The sequence below is a fragment of the Artibeus jamaicensis genome, unplaced genomic scaffold (assembly GCF_021234435.1).
Source record: "Artibeus jamaicensis isolate MK-2021 breed Jamaican fruit bat unplaced genomic scaffold, CSHL_Jam_final contig_471, whole genome shotgun sequence".
NCBI classification, from domain to species: Eukaryota; Metazoa; Chordata; class Mammalia; order Chiroptera; family Phyllostomidae; genus Artibeus; species Artibeus jamaicensis.
The window spans coordinates 8097649-8120905 of NW_026521850.1; the positions used below are offsets into that span (position 1 = coordinate 8097649).

The 23257-nt window shown below is 38.1% G+C and overlaps 1 protein-coding gene across 6 annotated transcripts in view; it reads right to left on the bottom strand.

The window, feature by feature from the left end:
- GAPVD1 (GTPase activating protein and VPS9 domains 1) overlaps positions 1–23257 on the bottom strand; it is a 58861-nt gene that overhangs the window by 32216 nt on the left and 3388 nt on the right. For 5 of the 6 annotated variants that reach the window (XM_037161451.2, XM_037161289.2, XM_037161368.2 and 2 more), the window contains exons 2-7: positions 22215–22324; positions 6647–6864; positions 5031–5874; positions 2560–2646; positions 1127–1261; positions 793–982 (exon numbers count right to left, since the gene is read on the bottom strand). In XM_037161451.2, coding sequence (XP_037017346.2) covers positions 793–982; positions 1127–1261; positions 2560–2646; positions 5031–5874; positions 6647–6831 — 1441 coding nt within the window. In that variant the 5' untranslated portion in view covers positions 6832–6864; positions 22215–22324. The remainder of the gene's footprint in view (positions 1–792; positions 983–1126; positions 1262–2559; positions 2647–5030; positions 5875–6646; positions 6865–22214; positions 22325–23257) is intronic. The other variant, XM_053667699.1, reaches the window with a different exon arrangement.

Here is a 23257-nt window from a genome sequence, read left to right on the forward strand (position 1 = left end):
ACTCCTCAAGAGAAAGTGCGGGCTTCCCCTCTCCATGGTCACCTTCCCTGGGCGGCCTGGTAATTCTGCATGCTTATCCCCACCAAACGCCCAGTGCGTGCGCTGCAGGGCCCTGCTCTCTTCCTGTTTCCCCAACCAGACCACCAGCAGCTGACTTAGAGTGAGGCCACGCAGGCCTAGGGTCTTTGTGTCTCCAGTATGGAACACATATATGCTCAATTCTTTGTTGAATATCTATAAATAACAGATGTTCACTAAGTGAATAAAACGTAAGCCTAACAAATAAATGAATAAATGACTAAGTAAAATGGAACTTTTGTTTATTTTATAAAATAATTAGATATCTTAGCTCAGCTGATAAAAGACGGATCACTAATAACAATAATGAAAAATAGTGCCTATGTAGTTTTGACTTTACTGATAGAAACTTCTAATGTTACTTTACTATATTATTTAGAACTTTGTAGGAAAGACAAAGCTACATAATTCAAATAATGACTCCTTGTAACAAATGACACTTTCAAAATTTTGCAAGAAGAGACACTAAAATACTAAGTATACCATAGGAGGCATGATTTCAATTATTTATGAAAACTATGTCTAAAGGGAAAGCCTACTGCTAAACCTTAATTAATCTAGTGCAATTACAGAAAACTGAATTACTATCAGTATACGTGGAGACAGATATTTCCAAATTATTCAAAACTATACTTCAAAACACTGAGCAATAACAAAGGCCAATAAAAAATATTAAATTTAAGGTAAAGCCCCAATATGAGAAAGTCTCTTTACCTATAGGCAATCGATTCTTTTTATTCGCTGGAGTGGTTGCCGGAGACAGCTGAGGAGTACTGTAGGGAGTCATTTCCAAACTGCTGCTCTTCCATGGCTTGGCCTGGGGTAGGTTTGCCAATAAATTGTCAAGAGCCATTCTATCTTCTCTCAGTTGATCTCCAGACATCACACTCTTCATAAAATTCACCTGGCAAAAATAAAAGGACATTAGCTAGTGAAATCAATTTTTCAGACACAATATATATTTCTCACACAATGTACCCATCTATGACTTTGCCATGTGTAGATAAATGACTTCTGAGGAAATCCCATTAAAGAATAAAGCCATTACCAGAGTAATAAGTTGACTGTAGGTTATATAAACCACAGTTCTGCTCAACCCTTCCAGAAGATTAACAGGGGACATTGGCGGGGTCTCCACTGCCCGGCCCCCAATCACAACATCAAGGAAAGCAGCAACACAGCTCTGTTAAAACAGGAAAAGATCTGAGTGAAGTATCTCCTCTTTAAAATAAAGAAACAAAATTGCTGGTTAAGATGGACAAGCAATGCAAAAAGTTTCTCAAAGTTTTTCTTCTTAAAAATTATGCTAAATCCACTATTAAAAATTTGAATTCTCTATGAATTCATATAGAATAATCTCCAAGGTCCTCTGGTACATGAAACAAACATGATACAGAACAGTGCACACTGCCCTGTCCAGGTAGCTCAGTTGGTTGGAGCATCGTCCCGATACTCCAAGGTTGTGGGTTTGATCCCCAGTCAGGGCACATACAAGAAAAAATCAACCAAAGAATGTATAAATAAGTGGAACAAATCAATATTTCCCCTCTCTTTGTCTCCTTTCCTCTTGCTCTCTAAAAATCAAGAACAGGCCCTGGCTGGTGTGGCTCAGTGGATTGAGTGCAGGCTGGGAACCAAAGGGTGGCCAGTCTCATTCCCGGCCAGGGCACATGCCTGGGTTGTGGGCCAGGTCCCCAGTAGGGGGCACACGAGAGGCAACCACACACCATTTCTCTCCTTCTCTCTTTCTTTTTCCCCTCTCTCTAATAAATAAATAAATAAATAGATAGATAGATAAGTAAATAAATAAATAAAAGTCAAGAACAAACTGCACACTATTATACCATTTGTGAAAAGGGAGGGATGAGTGACTAGGAAAATATATGTAAAAATTTGCTTGTGTGTGTGTATGTATGTATACATATACATACATACATACCTCTTGGAACATACACAAAAGACCTAATATCAGAAACCTCTCAGGGAGGAAATAAAGACTACAGATCAGAGGTGGAAGGGAAATTTTACTGTATAACTTCTGAATTTTAAAATAGGGTAAATATTGCATACTCAAATATGACTAACTAAAATTTTATTTAATTAAACTAACTGGACAGTGCCATACATATTAACTCAGGAAATATACTGAAAATTATACAGTTATTGAGGATTTGATTTAGTGACAATTTTTTAAAATTAATCTTCTTAAAATAATCTTAATAGTTCCTTGGTTCTTATTATAACAGGATCTCTTCAACACTTCTATAAATGACAATTAGTAATCTTTAGTGACATTTTCCTTTAAATGCTGCTGATCCATCTTTATCTTCACTATAGCTATACCAGAGTCATCAAAAGAATATTTAATCCCTTACCCATCACCTAAGAATAAGATTTAAGAAAGAGAATAGTCAAGTTCACTAATACTTGGGCAGGATATTCTATAAACACTATTTCCCATAATACAGCATTCATTCTTACTTTGTCAAATTTTCCAAGGCTGCTCTTTGTCCGGGGATCTCCCTCTTCAGAGCCAGTCATTGCTAACTGTTGCAAAAGGCGGCCAACCTGCAACCCAAAGCAGTGGTAGGGAGACAAAGGCTACAGACACAGTGCCCTCTCTCTGAAAACACTTCCATTCCATTCCCAAAACCTGCTTCATCATAATATTCATACCACCTGATCAACATACAAAATAGGGTCCCAATTGAGTACCTTTACAACATCAGGTTTTACTATACTTAAACAGTATACATAAAACATTTTGCTTTAACCTCTCCTTAAACATATTATACCAACATTACGAAATAAAATTTTCTTCTGATATTGCACTTTTCGTGTGCTCATAAATTTTAGAATTAACTTGTAAAAGCTGACTCAAATGACTTAAAGTTACTTGTTCGGAACCTTTTCCTACACAGCTCACAAAGTACTCAAGGTAGATTTCCCCCCTAGATTTAAAAGCAAACAATTTTTAGAAAGCATACGCTGTTTGGAAAGTAAACATGAATTCAAAGAGCAATTTCCCTACTGCCAAAAGTGAACGGTTAATTCACTCTCTTTAGAGAAACTCTGCAAGCCCTGGCTGGTGTGGCTCAGTGGACTGCATGCCGGCCTGTGAACCCAAAGGTCCCCGGCTCAGTTCCTGGTCAGGGCACATCAATGGTCCTCGATGTTTCTCCCTCCCTCTTTCTAATTTACTTATTTCTGTCTAAATATAAATAGGTAAAATCCTTTAAAAAAAAGACACTTAGCTGAAAGTTAGTATCATATAGCATCATCTGTTTAATATCTGGGACAATTCTCCTCCCTTACTACTCATTTAGAAAATAATGTGATTCAATTTCTGTTGAAATGACAAAAATAAAAACTACAACTGCACTGTCCTAGGAATAAATTAATATATCACAGATGATGAAAGAAATGTTTTTAATTTTTATTTATTTTTAGAGAGAGGGGGAGGGAGGAAGAAAGGAAGCAAAACATCAATCAATGTGTGGTTCCCTCTCACATGTGGCCCCTGCCCCCACCAGGAACCTGGCCTGCAACCCAGGCATGTGCCCTGATTGGGAATGGAACCACTGACCCTTTGGTTCACAGGCCGGCACTCTATCCACTGAGCCACACCAGCCAGGGCAAAAACTTTTAATTTTATTTCAGGGATTTCAATATATTTAATTGACCAACACCCCATTATGATAGACTTGATCATGAAAAGAAGCTTACCATTTTTTAAAAAAACTCATCCAAAGATTCTATGCCAAATAAACTCAGTCTCTTCTTCACAGTATTTCTGGGTAATAAAACTAAAAAATCCCCTTAAGAAATAATTACATGATTTCGGTGCTTTAAATAATTAGGGGGGAAAAGTGCTAATACAGGTCCAAAAATCCTTTCTGAAACTCTTAGGTTCAGAAGAGTTTCATATTTCAAAATTTGGAGACTTTAGAAGGTTGGTCAGTACATATATGTAACATGTCCATTATTTAGGTATCATCCCATAATCAAACACATGGACATTTTTGCAGCAAAAAATGAGTATTTGTTAGCACTAAATGGAATAATGAACAAATATAAACAGCCCCATGTTAGTTCAGACTAGGTTTTGCTACCAAATGAAGTATTAAAGACAGTTTTCAACCATTCTGGATTTTAAAGTCATGGGAAGTTATGAAAATTTAATCAAGTATACTTCGTGTGTGTGAAGATGCCATTTAAAGACACAAAGTGTTTTATGAAAACAATATTTTTAGATCCGAATATGATTGCTTCTGTGTCTTAATAAGAAAGTACTGCCCTGGCCAGGTAGTTCAATTGGTTCAAGTGTTGTCCTGATACACCAAGGCTGCAGGTTCAGTCCCAGTCAGGGCACATACCTATGTTGAGGGTTGTCCCTGGTTCAGGAGTATATGGAGGAAACCAATAGATGTTTCTCTCTTACGTTGATGTTTCTCTCTTTCCCTTTCTCTCAAAACAATGAAAAATGTCCTCAATGAGGATTTAAAAAAAAAAAAGAAAGAAAGAAAGAATCTGCCCTGGCTGGTGTGGCTCAGTGGACTAAATACCGGCTTTCAAACCACAGGGTCACTGGTTCGATTCCCAGTCAGGGCACATCCCTGGGTTGCAGGTGAGGTCCCCAGTAGAAGCCCCTGAGGGTCAACCACACATTGATGTTTCTCTCCCTCTTTTTCTCCTTCCCTTCCCCTCTCTCTAAAATAAGTACATAAAATTTTTTAAAAAAATCAATGTTGATTCCATAAATCAGTGGAACAAGTCAATGTTTCTTCTCTCTCAAGTCAGTAAAAAAAAGGAGCAAATATTTAGGACTGTCTAAGAAAAAAGAATGGTAAGATTCTATGCATACTGTCACCCCATTCTCCGTTCCCACCCCCACTGCCGAATCAACTGATTTTAGCCTGAACGCCACATTAATAATAACAGCAAAATCGTACCTGCATCAGATTGAATCTTGCCACCTCGTTAATAGGAGCATCGGAAATGATCCCGTACTGCTCCGGACTGACAACTGCGGGGCAGATGAAGTAGGCCAGCAGGAGGTCAGTGCACATTGCCCTGACCTCCCCGACCTCCAGCCTGTCTACACAGGAGAGGGTTTTGTACATCTGCGACACGATCCACCTCAAACTATGTGGGAAGCAGTATGTGTTCTGTTTGAGATAACCGATAAATTTGTTCACCAGAGCCACTAGTTTGGCCTCATTGGAATCCACCATCTCTTGAACCTTTTGCCTGAATCGATCCGAGCCTTTCTCTCCAAAGAGTTTTTCCTGTTGAGATGGGGAGAACCTCTCAATTAGCTTATTTGGGTCAGTTTCCAAATGATCTTCATCTTCCACAAGCAGTTGCATGATTGGCTCATGTAAAGTAGCTGTGAGGAAAAGTTTGGCAGAAAATAGTCCTTCAGAGAAAAGTTTAAATAAGATGCTGAAGGCACAAGTTCCTCTCCTCAAAAGTCGCCTGGGGTTCTCACTTTCTTTAAGCTCAAATTCAATCAAGTATCTCAAAACCTGAAGGAGGTAGCTTTCATCTTCTTGCATTATGCAGTTGCCATAGAGGGAGGTAAAAACTGTGTAAATAACACTTTGTGTGTTCTCCTGATTAAGTTTCTCTCCAGCAACCAGAGAGGAGGCAATAAGACGAGGATTTTCCCTTAATCGACTCAAGAATTCTCCATAAGCAGTCTCCTGAAATCCCAACTGCTTATATCCATCAACAAACTGTGTATCTTCCAAAATCTTGGCATGCTGGCAACATTCAGCAGGGGAAGCTTCAGCACTAAAAAATGAACAAACAAACAAAATAATAAAATTAACACAATAACAACACACATACTATACTGAAACGGGGAATGTGAGTTGATTATAGTTCCAGCAATGAGATCACTCTCAATTGCTAAAATCCTTTAGACCACCAGCACCCAAAGGTGTAAAGACAGAAAGAAAAAAGGACAAACAAGAACAAACTCCTCACATTAAAACAGGTTCAATGAAAAGTATCGAGAAGTAACCATTATTCTGATTTCTTTCATAGAAGATTAGGCCTGCCTCATTTTGAACTTCACTTAAATGGATCCATACAGAGTATGGACTCTTCTGCGTCTGGCTTCTTTTCTCAACATTATACCTAGTACTACTATTCTTAGAGTTGGAAACTACTTTTTGGAAAACAGAACATGAGGTATTAACACAGTGAAAAACAAGGTTTCTAAAACTGAACAGTAGATATACAATAGCGAGACATGGAAATATACATACTAAAATGTTAGGAAAAAAGTAGAACACAAGATAATTTACTCTCTACACTAATAAAATGTATATGTACAAAGATACAAACTTCACTGGTGTGGTATTAAAATATTAATGCTTAATAATTCTCTTTAACAGTGCTTAAGGGATTTAATAAACAAAATAAGCAAAAACCTTAATATTGATTTAAACCCTCTGAAACCAAATACTTTGTTGGAAATAGATTCATTTGCTTCCAGTTAGCAGTTAACACAGAACCAGAATGGTTTATAAAATGTAAGACCTCAAAATCTTTTCTGTACCTGGTTATGATAAGCCGGTCCAAGTTAATTCTCTGCTGTTTAGCAATCCATGCCGTACGATACAACTTTTCTGCCGTCTTAAGCACATCTGCATTGAGTCTCTGAATGAGCTGTTTCTCAGAGTTTACATACAGGCGTTCCTGCTTGAGGTGATGGGCCAGAGTATGAATATCTAACTTCACCATCTTCAAAAGTGGAAAAGGTACAACAGCTGATCACTAAGGGTAAAAAGACAAATTTTAAAATGTCAGGTTACTGAAACTGTTTTCCAGATCAAAAGGGATTGAATATATTAAGAATAAAGCTACATTTAGTAGCACGGTTAACTCTAATTTTAAAGTAATCTATATAATTTTTACTATAAAAGCATTATGGGTTCAGTATAGAAAAACTGGTTAAGTACAGAGAAGCAAAAAGAAATGCTCCCAATAAGGCCACTGCTCAGAGACAGCCACCGCCAAAACCCTGTGTACGTCCTGCAAGGCCAGTGTCTACTTATTAACACTGTAGTTTCCCTGACTGCTCTCACAATCAATCGACATATTCCGTTGACTCCATCTTCAAAACACGTCTCAAATATGACCCGCCTTCATCATCACCTCTCCCCTGGAGCTCTATAACCATCACTTCCTAACTGATCTCCCTGCTTCCTTCTTTACACTACTAAAGTCTGTTCTCTCCACAGCATAGAGCAGGGGTGTCAGATTCATTCTCACCGAGGGCCGCATCAGCCTCCCAGTTGCCTTTAAAGGGCCCAATGTAATTTTAGGACTGTATAAATGTAACTACTCCTTAACAGTTAAGAGAGAGCACGGCGCTGCTGCCAGGTAGAAACAAGGTGCTGGGCCTGATGAGACGAGGTGGAGGGCCGGATTTGGCCCACAGGCCTTATGTTTGCCCCCTGTGGCACAGAGTATCCTTTCAACTTCAGTCAGATCACGCTATTCCCCAACTAGAAATCGCCCAGAGCCTCAGCATTTGCTGGTCCCTCTGCCTCTGTCTGGAAGGCTAGTCCTCCAGGTGTCTGCAAAGTTGCCTCACTCAGGCCTTTCCTTCGTGCAGGTCTTTGCTCACATGTCTATTTAAGAAGGCTTTCTCAGATAACTCTTTCTAAAATAGAAAATATCACCTCCTATTCCTTCTTCTGGCCTCTTTAAAAGCACTTCCCCCTATCTAGGACTATATTACAGATACCTACTTGCACACTCAGCTTGCTTAGAGCATGGCTCCCCCACAAAAGGTTAGGGCCACCAGGGCCAAGGATCATCAGTTTTGTTCACTTACAGCTGTAATTCCAGGGCTGAGGAGAGGGCCTGGTTCACAGCAGGAGTTGAATAAATATTTGCCAAAGGAATGAATGATACCACACAATTCTTATTTATCCAGTAGCTAAATAAACTGATTAAAATAGCACACATATTTTAAAGCATTATTACTTAAGCTATGCCCTTGGCCCTAGAATGCCTGCCAGACCACAAATGTTTTATATCAACAACAGAAGTGCCCGTGGCCCAGAGAGCAGAATCCAACGCTCTGTCCAGGCAGCAGGCAGTCATTACAGTAGACAAGTACTTCTCATTAAGAATTAAACATTATGATTCCACATTCGAAAGTTGCTATGAAATCAGAGCTTTAATGTTTTCACATAACAACACAACAAGAAAATGATAATTAGGTGAAGGATATACTGAACAAAGCTTACTGTGGTAAACATTTTACAATACATATGTGTATCAAATCATGACATTATATGCCTTAAATATATGTTGAATTTCAATTACATCTCAATAGAGCTGGGGGGGGATGTGGTCCCAGCCAATCAGATTCATAAGTGACCTTAATGGATCTACTTGGAATTCATTAAATACAGCATATAGTGAACTTAAATTCTGAAAGAGAAGACAACCTAGGCCACTGAACTCTCAATATTCTTAGAGATCCAATGAAAACATGTTCCTATATATAAAATAAATATTTTGGTGCTAAAATAAAAAATATTTAAACATTATGGCAACAGATGAAAATATATTTAAAGACAAATTATTTAAAGGATTTAACAACTTTCAAATAAGTTTGGTTTCAGAAATGTTTTAGCTTTCTTTTATTTTAATGAACTACTGATGACTAGGAAAATTTCAGGCATGACCATATAATCTGATTGCTATAATTTAATTGCTTAAAAAAATACTTTCTTGTGCCTTATCAATTCCCTACTAAACCATGCAAAGATGTTATCCCAAATCTCCGATATGTTTAAAGCCCCCAACTGCTTTCCTCCCAAAAGATATACGTATGTCTACTTCCCCAAGGTGATTCACTATTAGTCAGAAGGACATATGTGTACATTCAAAAAACTGGTGACATGCATACATATGCATCTATAATCTGACCAACTCAGTCTACTGAAAACACACAGCAGAGCTCCATGTGGAAACCCTAAGATCCTCTAGGGGGCTCTAAGTCCATAGACTAAGAACAGGATCATTGAACAAATTATTATAATTACAACAAGTATTATAGTTAATGAAAACAGTACTGAAGGGCCCTTAAACATCAGTATGCTTCATTAATCAGTTCTGTTACCTTGGGTACATAATGCAAATTCTCTGAACCTCAAATTTTTTTCATCCAGAAAATGTGGACATGATCTCTGCATTGTGTGCTTGGCACAAGCAACATATTAGGTACCAAGGACACAAAAAGAAGATAAAAGCTAGCTGTGCCTTCCAGGACTTTTTAATGTACTAGAATGAGGCACACCTGCACACGATGGCTGCCCCAAAATGTTCTGAGTATTATGCTACTACCCGTAAGACTACAGTGCAGAGTGGGGACGAGAGAGAAGGAATGATTGAGGAGCTGGATACCTGCGCCAAGTCTTAAAAGGCAAGTGTCTGCCAGAAATAAAGAGGACGGTGGATGGGGACGCAATTCTAGATAGAGGAAGCAGACCAGCAAAGGCACAGAGGTGTGTGACAAAGAATATATTGAGAGAACTATGCTAGTCTGGGAGCACGTGTGTTTGTGTGTATTAAGAGTGAGGTGGGGGAGGAAGTGTATAATGAGAAATGAGGCTACAGAGACAGAAGGTACAGAGAAGCCAAAGTTAAGAAACTTGGACTGCAGGTGATGGGAAAAGTTTAAAAGCAAATTAACTTGATCAAATTTGTATTTCAGAACATAACCTCTGGCGGTAAGGAAAAGGATGAGGAGGTGGGGATGGGGCTGTGGAGCTGGAACAGAGGAAGAGAGATTAAGAAACAGTTGATGGGCAGGATGTGTTGCAGTAGCAATGGAAAGAACAGGACAAACTTGGGAGATGTTAGGAGGCAGAAATGAGACTCGATGACATCTACATACGGGGAAGATGAGCAGAGGCTTCCAACTCGGGGGACAACAGTGGGTGTGGTGTTCTTCACGACAGTTGGCACCACATGAGAAAACACTTCATAAATTGAAAATTGTGCCTGGTATGGTTCTGAGAACTTTACACATTTAAACATAATAATATGCCCTTAGATAGGTGCTCACAGCTATGGAAACTGAGGTCAGGGTTCACAGGCCACATAGATGAAAGGTGATAGTACACTATTATCATCACCCTGATCTCTACAACAATGACTCAGAAATCCTGTAGTTAAACAGGAAAATATAGACCCCGGCCAGGTAGCTCAGTTGGTGAGAGCATCATTCCAATACACCATGGTTGTGGGTTAGATCCCCGGTCAGGGCACATACAAGAATCAACCAATGAAGATACAATTGGAACAACAAATCGATGTTTCTCTCCCTCTCTCCCCTTGTCCCCCTTCCCTCTCTCTTAAGTTCAACTTAAAATATTTTTAAAAAGCAGAAAAATATGTTATTTTAAGAGGTACATACACAAGTACATAAAAATTGTTACATTTCTGTAACTTGTACATGGTTCAGAAAAGCATGATTTAAAAATGCAGCAAATTGTAAACAACTGTTGAATTTGGGTGGTGGGTATATGGTAATCACTGTATTATCCTTCAACAGTGTGTGTGCTAAAAATTTTTCATAATGAGAAGATAGGAAAAATTATTTTAGAAATTCTCAAACTGTGCCCTTCTTGCTGCTTTAACACAATTAAATTCAACAAAAAAGTTACTGTGTTTTGCTGGTGCCTAGCCAGGTCCCCTAATCTCAAGGAGCTCACGGTCTAATTACAACCAAAATACTGTTCAGGATAGAGAGGGGACCTTACACATTTCCAATGTCACAGCAAAATGGGAACCAATTTATGAAATTTAGAAATTAAAACCTCCAAAATGTAGCTTCAGTTAAAAAAATTAACACTCGAAAGCTGCACCTAATCTAAACAAGAACTCACCTTCCAAACCCTTCAACAGTCCCAAATGTCTTCAAATACATTTTTGTAGAGACATTTTAAATATGCCTAGAATACTAGACAAACTGGTGAAGAACTTTTTCTTTAATCTAGTGTGAGAATTATAAGGTTTCTTGCTTTCCTTTCTATAGTAAGCTAGTCAAATGTTGTCAAATAACAGGTATTGGATTACCCTCCAAAACAATACTTAATTTTTTTTAATTTATTGATTTTAGAAAGAGAGAGGAAGGGGGAGAGAGCAATGGGGAGAGAAACTTCGATTTTTTGTTGTTCCACTTATTAACACATTCATTAATTGGCCCTGACTGGGGATTGAACCCACAACCCTGGCACATCAGGACAACAACACTCTGACCAAGTTAGCTACCCAACGAGAGCCCAAAACAATACTTTTTTTGTAAACATTTTATTTATTTTTACTTTTAGAGAGAGGGGAAGGGAGGGAGAAAGAGAGGGAGAGAGACATCAGTGCGTGGCTATCTCTCACATGGCTCCCACCAGGGACCCAGCCTGCAACCTAGGCATGAGCCCTGACTGGGAATCAAACCGGTTGACTGTTTGATTTGCAGTCCACGCTCAATGCACTGAGCTATACACACTGAGCTACAGGCAAAAATAATACTTTTTAAAAAATCATTGTATAAATGTATAATCTTCTCACTGCCACATGCAGGAAAGTGTCGTTAAACCATTGGGTAAAATGGAAGAGATTAAGTATGAATTATTAACTTCGACCTACATTTTTGCCCCAGTTTACCTGAATTAAATTCATACTCTGAATATTAATGTCTACAACATGGAGCACATGCCAGAGAATAATATTATATCTCTGTCTCTCCCATTAGATGGTAAACACTGAGGGGAAGAACTCACTCAGCTTTGCATCCTGGCACTGCTGATGGCCAGCAGGAGCAGCTCACCATGTTAATTCAGGTAGCACCAAGTAGACTGGCTCACACATTGAAAAAAAGTCATACTACATACATAAATAATCACCTCTAATTGGTCACCACTTAAAAACAACAGTTGCAGAAAGGGGTTTGAGAATTTTAAAAGGTACAGTCAGTCAAGTTTTCTCTTCTAAGGTGCAAGAGAGATCAGCCACCAGGACCAGCTTAAATAAATGTAGGTATGAATAACCAAACATGGGGAGATTTTTACCATATTGGAGACAACAGGAAAAAACAAACACTGGCAAATAAATTCACTGCCTGAAAAGTAACAATATGAAACTAACAATAATAATAATAGCCCTGGCTGGTGTAGCTCAATGGATTGAGCGCAGGCCTGAGAACCAGATGATCGCCGTTCGATTCCCAGTCAGGGCACATGCCTGCGTTGCAGGCCAGTTCCCAGCAGGGGACACATGAGAGGCAACCACACATCGATATTTCTCTCCCTCTCTCCTTCCCTTCCCCTCTAAAGATAAATAAAATCTAAAAAAATAATAATAATATCAAACCAACATTTATTTAGGACTTTATTAGGACAGGCACTGCTGTTCTTTCCCTCACCAAGTCCTCATTAATTCTATGACAGTTGTGCTCAATGACAGTTGAGAAAAGTGTCTGCACACCTAGTAAGTAGCCACATCAAAATCAAATCGACTCTGTTCTGCCTGACTCCAAAGCAGCCCTTGCTCTCAACCAACTAATCTAAACATTTTGTCAGTAGCATCTACCTTAATTTCCAGTTCTGTTAATAAGTGACTCCTGAAAGTTCCTTTTAGCTTTGGTTTTTACAGAATTTTATGTGGCTTCTAGTGACATCTACTTCATTTGACTCTATACTCAAATGTCACTTAAAATACAGGTGCCCCCAGCCTGCACCTCTTGGCCAAGTGTAAATTCTTTATTTCCCCCACCTGCTAATCATCTTAATACCAAGATACAATCCAATCACCCAAGATGCAAATCTCCATAAGCCAACCTAACCATCTGTACCCTATGGTGCAACGTGCCCACTCATGCCTCCTGTCTCATGCAGCAATTGTCCCTGACCTTCCTGGCATGTTCTGTCATGGCACAAACACACTCTGAGTCTCAAAACAAGACTCCTCCTTTCCCTCAGCAATACTCTGCTCCAAATCCTTCTCTCTTCTTCTCTCTCTCTCATTCTTTCTGATTCCTCTGCAAAACCCAAATTTAGTCCCGGGAATCCAGACAATGGAAAAAAATTCCTAATGTGTCTCTCTCTTCAATCTATCCTACACTGACAGGTTAGTATTTCCAAAGTACCAATTTGATACATGAGGTCCATCCGGAAAAAGTCAAGACATTGTTAAAATAAAGAGAATGGTTTGTGTGACACTGATATAACCTGGCATCCAAGGAGAATGGACTGGAAAGTGCATGCATGAACAATGATGACTTCACTGTACAAGTTAGTGGGGGTGGCAGAAACTATTGAGTGAATATATGTATTGTGTGGCCACAGCACTGAAAATGACTGAGCAAGTGGAGCAATGAATGAACCCACATCAAATTTTGTGTTAGGCTTGAACATTCTCCGCTGAAACTATTTGGATAATGCAGAAGGCTGCAGCAATGGGCAACTGGTGATTGACAGCTTCGTCACAACATGCCCACTCATGCATCACGTCTGGAGCAAAGGTTTTTGGCAAAACATCAAATGACCTAGTGACTCAGCCCCTCTAAAACCCAGGGCTGTAACTTGGCACCCTGTGACTTCTGGCTTTTCCCAAAACTAAAATCACCTTTGAAGGGGAAGAGATTTCAGACCCTCGATGAGATTTGGGAAAATACGACATGGCAGCTGATGGCAACTGGAAAACTGTGTGAAATCCCAAGGTGCCTACTTTGAATGTGACTGTGGCATCATTGTCCTACATACAGTGTTTCTTGTATCCTCTTCAATAAACGTCTCTATGTCTGACATTACATGGCTGGATACCTTCTGAACAGACCTCATAAACCTTCCCAATCACTTAAAGTCCCTTTTAAAAGCCACAAACTTCCCTGTAGTGCCAGAATGTACAAACTCATCTGCGGAAGTCAAAAGGGAGCCTATGTGCTCAATTAAACCCCTCCCTTGATGAATTCTCCAGGCTTCCAACAGCAGGAGTAAAAAATGGAAACCCCAGAAAACTCTGCATGTATTTGGGAAGCAGATCATCTCCCCTTCCTTCCATCAACCTTTACAGCCAACTCCATCAAGATCTACCCTGGACCACCCAGTCTTAATTTAGCCTGATGTGTATTTCTGTTCATGTCAATCACAACAAGAATTTGTTTCCTGAAATCTGCAAGCATTTTCCAAGTTATATCATTTCCTTTTGGAGTGGTCAAAAATTAGACTTTGAAAATCTATAATATTAAATTGAGTTCTGCTTATCATGTTTCTGCGAATGTTACATTAGATTTTAAGCTTTTCAACTCATGTTATGAAGAATCAGTGGGAAGATTTTAGTTGAAGGAGTGAAGTACACTGGGTTTCTAAATCCTTTCACAATGGCAAACTAAGGTGTGTGGGCCAAATTCAGCTGGCTGACTGTGTGTATACATAAAGTGGTACTGGAACACAGTCCAATTTGTTTATATATTATCTCTAACTGCTGTCATGCTACAGTGGCAGAGTTGAACAGGTGCCAGAGTCCATATGGCTCACAACCCTAAAATATTTACTATCTGGCCCTTGACAGAAAAGGGTGCCAACTCCTGATAAGCAAACATGCCTCCTCTAAGACAGAGCACAGAAAGGAAGCACAGCTTGATAAGGTGAAATGCGTGAATTAGAAAACACATGAAAAGTTCCAAGAAGCATAGGTACACATATTGCTGGGCTGACCAAAAAGTTCATTTGGTTACTTTCTGTACCATGGCTCTAGTAGCACTTAGTTGTCTTTAACTTCATTCGAAACAATTTTGTTAGATTGTATTGTGACAACTATCATATCAATGTGCATTTTTTTAAAAAGTTATCAAAATTGGTGAATTTTGGTGTACAATTTTAATATTGAAGATAGAAGAAAATAAGCAACGTTTCTGGCATATTATGCTTTAATACTTATTTTTTAATGTTTTTTTAAAAGATTTCATTTACTTTTACAGAGGGGAAGGGAAGAAGAAAGACAGGGAGAGAAACAACAATGTATGGTTGCTTCTCACGCGCCCCCTACTAGGGACCCAGCCTGCAACCCAGGCATGTGCCCTGCCTGGGAATTGAACCAACGACCCTTTGATTCACAGGCCAGCACTCAATCTACTGAACCACACTATACAGGGCTGCTTTATTATTTTAAGAAAGGTAAAACCACAACTGAAATGCAAAAAAAGATTTGTGCTGTATATGGAGAAGGTGCTGTGACTGATTGAACGCATCAAAAGTGGTTTGCAAAGTTCTATGCTGGAAATGTCTTACTGGACAATGCTCCAGTAGGGTAGACCAACTGAAGTGGACAGTGGTCGAATCAAGACAGTAACTGAGAATAATCAAAGTTATACCATGCAGGAGATAGCCAACATACTCAAAATATCCCAATCAATAAAGTTATTGGTAAAACTGAAAAATGTGTCTTTTATTCTACGGAAAAAAAAAATCTTTTTGGCCTATCCAATACAAATGTTAGCAGCTATGCCTGAACAAATTCCCGTGACCCAAGAGGACTCTAAAGTAGAACAAAACTATTTCAAATGTTTTATGGAATTTTCTTTGTTGAAAATTTCTAAAGGCATCCCTAGCTAATGACATGTATCTTATAGTTCTAAACTCTAAGTAATAGCTAGACTTCAAATAAATAAACTATCATCTCTTTATTAATCTAGTTAAGTCAAAGGTAACTTCACAAGAGTAACTTTCTTGCCTTATATAGCGACTACTTAAATAAATCCGCCAAGATGCCGCCAAAACTACAGTATGAAGCAGCTGAGACTGAGTTTTCACACCTACCAGCCACGTGCTTCCCTCACCTAAGTTTCCATTCCATCACCTTCAAAACTGGGATAATTTCCTCATCAACCTTAATCCTGAACCACATAGTTCATGTGGGATGACTCTGAAGTGTAAATGACTGTACCGTGTAGGACATCATTATTCTCCCCTATGACACTAAATAACACCCAATCACTAAGAGGCAAAGCCACTCCATTGAATCTCTTTCAGTCTCTCCACTTACATCATGGAGAAAATCTAAGCAAAGCGCCAATCTGTCTTCAACATTTCCCTAACACCTGCTAACCTGTCCTTCTAATTAAAGCACCTTCGTGAACAGCAGCCAGTGAGATTTTATAACATTGTTTTGTTTATACTATATTTCAGTTGCTTTCTACTTAGAGTAAGAAACGTTAGCCTTTTGTTCTAATAGTAACATCAAGCTTCTTTCAAAATATTTTAGAGTGTGTCCTTAAAAGAAGGCATTCAATAAATAAAAGTACAAGTAGTATGCGGATTTGGCAAAATCATGATGCTACTCAAGGCAGAACTTTTACCTTGTCAGTGACTTTTTCTGTTCATTATACAGGCAGTTTCCTCAAAGTATTTACGTAATATCCCTATTAGTGTTGATAGAGCAAAAAAAAGGGACACGACTGCCATTCTTACCAGTAACGACCCACGACAATGCTAACTCCTGAATTTTATCAAACAAGTTTAACTTGAAAATTTATGTTCCCCATCATTCTTCTGTGATCTAGCCAATCCGTTTAAGAGATGGTGGCTTTTGCAAATATATTTTGTAAACATAAATAATCACGCTGAATTACAAGGGTTTGTCTGCCTTTACATTCCCTTGTAAGACTAATCTCCTTCAATGCAGGAACAGTTAGTTGCTTCCTCATTTTGTAATGTCCTATTAAGCCACATGATTTAAAAAGGGTCGGATATTAAAAATAACAAGTTAATTTCTTTTTCTTTTTTTAGAGGGGGAGGGAGAAAGAGAGGGAGATAACATCAATGTGTGTTTGCTTCTCGCACGCCCCCTCCTGGGGACCTACCTGGTCCACAACCCAGGCATGTGCCCTGACTGGAAATCAAACCAGCTACCCCTTGGTTCGCAGGCCAGCACTCAATCCACTGTGCCACACTAGCCAGGGCTGAGTTCATTTCTTTCCAAAAAAATATGGACACACAAGCACAGTAAACTTTATTTAACACAGTTCCCTCAACAAATGTTTATTAAACACCTACTATGTGCTAAGCACTGATGAATAAGACAGGTAAGGTCTGCTCTTGATGGGCCTACATTCTCATGACAGTTTCCAGTGGTTTTCACAGACCAGATTCCTATACATACTCTATTCCCGTCACTCCTTTCACTGGCCAGTTAAATCCCACTTAGGCTTCTGGGCCAACCTCTAACTGAGGAGGCATTACTGGCCACTCTCTTGACTCAGATTTTTTTCTCATTTGGATTCATCTCTATCACAGCAGTTTACACTGTTTACAACAAAAGGTTATCTGAATAAACCACCAAGCTCCCTGAAGTGGGGACATAGTCCTCTTGATATCCCCATTAGGTGGCGGAGGGACTAGCAGTAGCAGTTAGCAAGTGCTAAATAAATGTTTGAATTTATAAATAATTTATTGAATGATAAAGAGCAATGCTCCAGTTAGCAATCAACCAAGCTGCTGCTAATCACTTCCAAAACAATTTAGGAACAATAACTAAATTTAAGTTGAAGATATTTACTAACTCTCCAATGAACATGTTTGCAATAATTATCAATGAACAAAAAAAAAATTTCCTCACAATTGAGAAATGCTATCATTGTGGATAAAAATGGTAACAAGTGATACTTTAATATCTTTAGCTGGTATATTTGAAACAAGAGTAAAATATTGTAGAAGAAAGAATGGACTTAGTAGCAACTGTTCCTGGCACAAGTACAGGAAATTGCAATGCTGACTACTTTGAAGATGCAAGTAATATAAAACCAGAATATACCCAAAAGTCAAATCAGCAGTACAGACTTCTTGTTATGACACCAAAATTCCAGACCCTGACAAAAGGAAATAAGTAAAACCCAAACAGGTATTGATTTTACCACCAATACACGACTAATTTCCTAGAGCTAAAGAAGACAGGCTGATCACAAAAATAATAAAGCCACGCATAACAAATGGCCGTGAGTTAAGCCTCATTAAACTATACAACTCAACTGAGAGAATATCACACATCTGGACAGTTAATACGCATTACTTAGCAAATACTATTCCAGGTCACAAATCTTGACTTTTAAAAATATTCCTTGATTTGTATGCAACCACATAAAAATCACAAGTTCCCATCAATGTTTTATCTGTGTATTAAGAGATATAAAAATACTTATAAATAAACCTATTTTACTTGAAAAAAATATTCCTGAAATCATTACCACTGGGACTGGCAATATTAAAGAAGACTGAGTCTAAAAGACACGAAAGTAGGTTATGGTATGCCCCTATTCTGGAATACTGCATGCAGGTAATTATTAAAAAGAAAGTAGTAGACGTACTCGGAAAGATGCCCAGCACGTATCATTGAGAGAAAAACGCAAACCGCAGCACAGTATGCACGGTAAGGTCCCAGAGGCATCACAGGGGCTGAAACACAAACCCTGGGGCAGGACCACCTACGCCCGAATCTCAGTGCTGCTGAAACTCGGTGTGCAACCTGTGGCTAGTTACCTCTCTCTGCCTCACTTTCTTCATCTGCAAATGGACAAAAAACAGAACTTACTCCATAGGGTATGTTCATAGGGCTGAGAGGGTTCAATGGGTTAATATACGTAATGCACTTAGCAAGCACAAGCATTAAGTGTAATTTTAGGAGAAAAAAAAGGAAAAACCCAAAGCATATAGTATGTAAATATATATGTGAGGAAGAAAAGACTTCCTTTTTGCATTGTTTTTAGTTGTTTTTTAAACAAAGAATATTTATTACTTTGGTAATTTTTTAAAAAAGAAAAAAACCAACTTGGCCCTGATTCTTCCCCACTGAAAGATCTGCCTGCTAGTGTGAATTACTTAAACACTCAGGACCAGACAAATTCTGTGAATACAACATATTTAACATGAAATTTTTCATCCAATGAAAAGAACACAGTCCTTAATTTCTAGACATACTTCAACAACAGCAAGCTACACACCAATAAGCAGAATTACAAAGGCATTAAAATCATATCCCTTTATTTCCCAGAGGCAATAAATGATACAAAAATATCCACCAAGTGCAGAAATGGGGATCAAGAACTTTCCCAATGAGATAAATGTCCATTAACTCTATTAGTCTATAATTAAATATCACCAATCTAATTTCCTATTCGATAATCTCTAATGACAACTCATTCAGACATATATAAATCTGGAGATCAAGATAAACCAAATAACTAAAGAAAAACCTAAAACCTTTGGAACCCTCTGCAAACTTCTAAGAGGAAGAATTCACCACCCACATGCTTTGAGGAAGCTTCAGCTACATTTCTGCTGAGCTGTATTACTGGTAAAGCCTGTTTCAAAACCCAGGAGTCCACCCGAAAAATGAAGAGAAACAATGTGAACAGCAGGCTGTCAGGTCCATTCCATCCGCATTTATCAGACTGGTGGTTCATAAAATTATAAATATTGATTATCCAACTTCAAATGAGATTACTACCATTGACTGTGTTAACCTAAAAGGAACTTCCTGGACCACACACACACAAAATTACTTAGTTAGTTAAAATATTTTTTTCCAAAAGAAATAAACCACTAAGATGTCTCCAAAGAATTATGGATTTGGTAATTTTAAATGGATTACATAATGCCTAGAAAACAAAAAATAACTCAATAAATGTTAGCTATTATTATCATTACTGTTATGATGATGTTTTGAAATGCTGGAATAAAGAAGCTTAATAAGTCACTTTCCATCAGAATCCAAGTTGACCCATCATAATCTTGAACAGTTACACATTAAAAGGCATTCTGTTTGAAAGGAATCAAAGATTCCTTGGGTTCTAAAGGAGATAATAAAAATGAGATAATTTTTCAAAAAGAACTCATCTATTCTTTCCTAAGTTCTTCTGGTAAAGAAATCTGTATTTATAAACACTCTGCAATTCTGCCTTAAGTGCTATGACTTTTAGACCTAATGTATTTTTGTAAAGTAGTCAGGATTTATAAATAATGGAAGTAAAATTAAGAGATGGGTCACAGTCCTGTCTTAGAAAGTGAAAGCAGACAGTTACAGTTCAAAGTGGGTTGAAAATAAATTAATTTAGCTTAAGTCCTAAAAACTTCAAAACTACATGTATTTGAAAAAAATTAAAATTGCAGCCCTGGCCAGGCAGCTCAGTTGGTTAGAGCATCATCCTAACACATCAAGGTTAAGGATTTGATCCCCAGCCAGGGAACATACAAGAATCAACCAATGAATGCATAAATGGGTGAAAAAACAAACTGATGTTTCTCTTTCTCCCTCTCTCTCTCTCCCTAAAATCAACTTTTAAAAAAGAACTGATGCTTTAAACTAAAAATTAAGATTGCCTGGGAAGAAAAATGGATTCTGATTCTGAAAATATAGGAAAAAGGCTAATATTCCTTGACTAATTTTTTTGTCTTTAAAAATTTCCAATAGGAAAACCATGATTTAATCCTTTCAAACACTCATACAAAATATATTGAAAACAAATTAGTAAGGAAAAAAAAGAAAAGAACTGAACATGTTTGACAACATGCTTTCCACCAGTCTGCAGCGTGGGTGTTCCGGCATTACCTGGGCGCAAGACCAAGCAAGCACCTCAGGACAGTCATCTTACACTAATGAGCAGACATCTTGCCTGTTTTTACACTTACAGCAGTATGCTTAAAGCCTTACATTTAAAAAGTGGCTTTTAAAAAAGGTTCATACATTGAAGCTTCATCTTCAAACTTAGAAGAAAAAAAAGAGACACTATGAAGACCCCTGGAAAAGCCTGTTTTTTAAATTTTTAAACATTTGCTCAACTACTCATTCATGTATATTAGAAAAAGGACCTCAAGTATCAAAAGACATTCCCCTCTTCTTTTGACCACTGCATTGCAAGTTCAAGAGCCGGTTTCAGCTTAGGAACAATAAAACCTGCCTTTCTAAAAATGTTTTTACAAAATCATAATATATAGTAAGACATTCTGAAAAATTCAGAAAATTCAGATATGCATAAAGAAGGAAACTTTAATTGTCTATAATTTAAGAAAACAGAAATCAAGTACCTAAAGCTTCCTCCAACATGCATTTATAATACAGAAATTATTGGTTTTACAAATGAAAACATCTTGATCAGGATTACTTAAAGAGTTAAAGCCTCAAATAATTCTATGCAAACACAAGTTTAGGCACTTCAAATATGAAAACAATGCTGAAATCCTTCTTGCCTAAGAAAAAATTAACTCCAGAGAAGAAAACAGCCCTGGATGGTGTAGCTCAGTGAACTGAGCCCGGGCCTGCGAACCAGAGGACGGATGCTTCCCAGTCAGGGCATATGCCTGGGTTGCAAGCCAGGTACCCAGTAGGGGGCACGCGAGAGGCAATCATCTCCCTCTCTTTCTCCCTCCCTCTCTTTTTCCCTCCCTCTCTCTAAACATAAATAAATCTTTTTTTAAAAAATAAAGAAAATACGTATGGTGAAAAAACAGAAAACTTGAAAGGGAAAAGAATTAATTAACCATTTCAGAAAATTGTTTTCAAGTACTGGTCTTTCCAAGTACTGGCTTACCGTCAGGATATATCCACTTTCCCTCTTCAATTCCATATAAGTATGAGGGGTAACTTTTGAAATAAAATGAATTTAAACTGAAGCACATCACATTCAAAGCGTGGCAAATGCTGTAATGTGAACTGAGCCAAAAAAGAAGTTGATACATACGGTTACAACTTCCAGAATGATAGTATCAGGCCACATCACCTCCTAAGGTGGTAGGCACTATGTGCCATCACTGGAAAGCGGCTCACAAACTCAGACTGGGGCCAACTGGGTGAAGTGGGAAGTGATGGCACCGTGATGGTGGCCAAGAAGGCACCAGAGGAGTAGGGCTTGCTTTAAGGTCAGGGATGTGGTACCAAGGTGGAAAAGAGTGAAAGCAGTTTAAGAGCTGGAGCACCAAAAGGTAACTAGCAATTACTGAGTGAAAGACACGCTGCTGGTGCTTTTCATACATGATTATTATTAGATTTAATCCTACATGGTATTTATCACTTTCATTTCACAGATGAGAAACTAGGAGAAAAGTCACATAACTCACCACCTATTCATTCAGCTATTATGTGGCAGAGAAGGAATTCAAAACTCGATTTGTTTACTCTCTGGTTCTTCTCCAGAATACTGACTTCGGATTCACTGTGAGCAATCTCCCTGTAGAGGGAGAGGAGAGAAAGAGAGAATGAGGGAAAAAGTAAAGGAGAGAGGAAAGTCTCAAATGATCTCCAATTTAATTTACAAAACTGTCCTTGTCTTTGTTCAATGGTTCCCTTCGCCTGGAGCCCTTCTCCAATATTCCTATAGCCAATTACACTAAGGTCCAGTTCAAATCCCATCTCCTATATACATCCATTAAGAGTACCTCCAATCTAAATTTTCTTGACCTTTTATACTGGCATGTCTATAAACAACTCATGACTTTGAGGAAGTTTTAAAATTATCACTCCATAATTACTTATTAATTACGAAAGAAAAAGGGGTGCCTTTACAATAACCATCAAATTTTCATCAATAATGAAACTGACATCTCATGCCTCTATGTGATACACAGAAAGGAACCTAAAATCACCTGCACAGCCAAAAATGTTCAACTTGAATCTGAACACCAAGAAATGTTCAGACAAATCCAAATCAAGGGGCATCTTACAAAACCTGGTCTGGATGCTTACTGCCATGAAAGACCAAAAAAATAGGTGCTAAATGATTTCAGATACAAGCAGACAACTAAATATGAGATCCTTAATTGCATCTTGGGTCAAAAACAAAAACTGAAAAACTAAGAGTGATATTGGGACAACTGGGGAAATTTGGATATATACTGTACATTAAATAATATTGCATCTATGTTAAATTTCTTGAGGGTGACAGTTGAATTGTAGATATATAGAAGAAAGTCTTTGTTCTTCGAAATACATCCTTAAGTATTTTCAGGAAAAGTGTGTTGATGGTACCTATACCTACTGGCAAAGTTCAGCAAAATATGTCTACTGTTTATGAAACCAAACACGGCAAATGTTAACAATTACTGAATCTAGGCGAAGAATGTATGTGTGTTTATTATGCTACTCTTGCAACTCCTCTATAGGC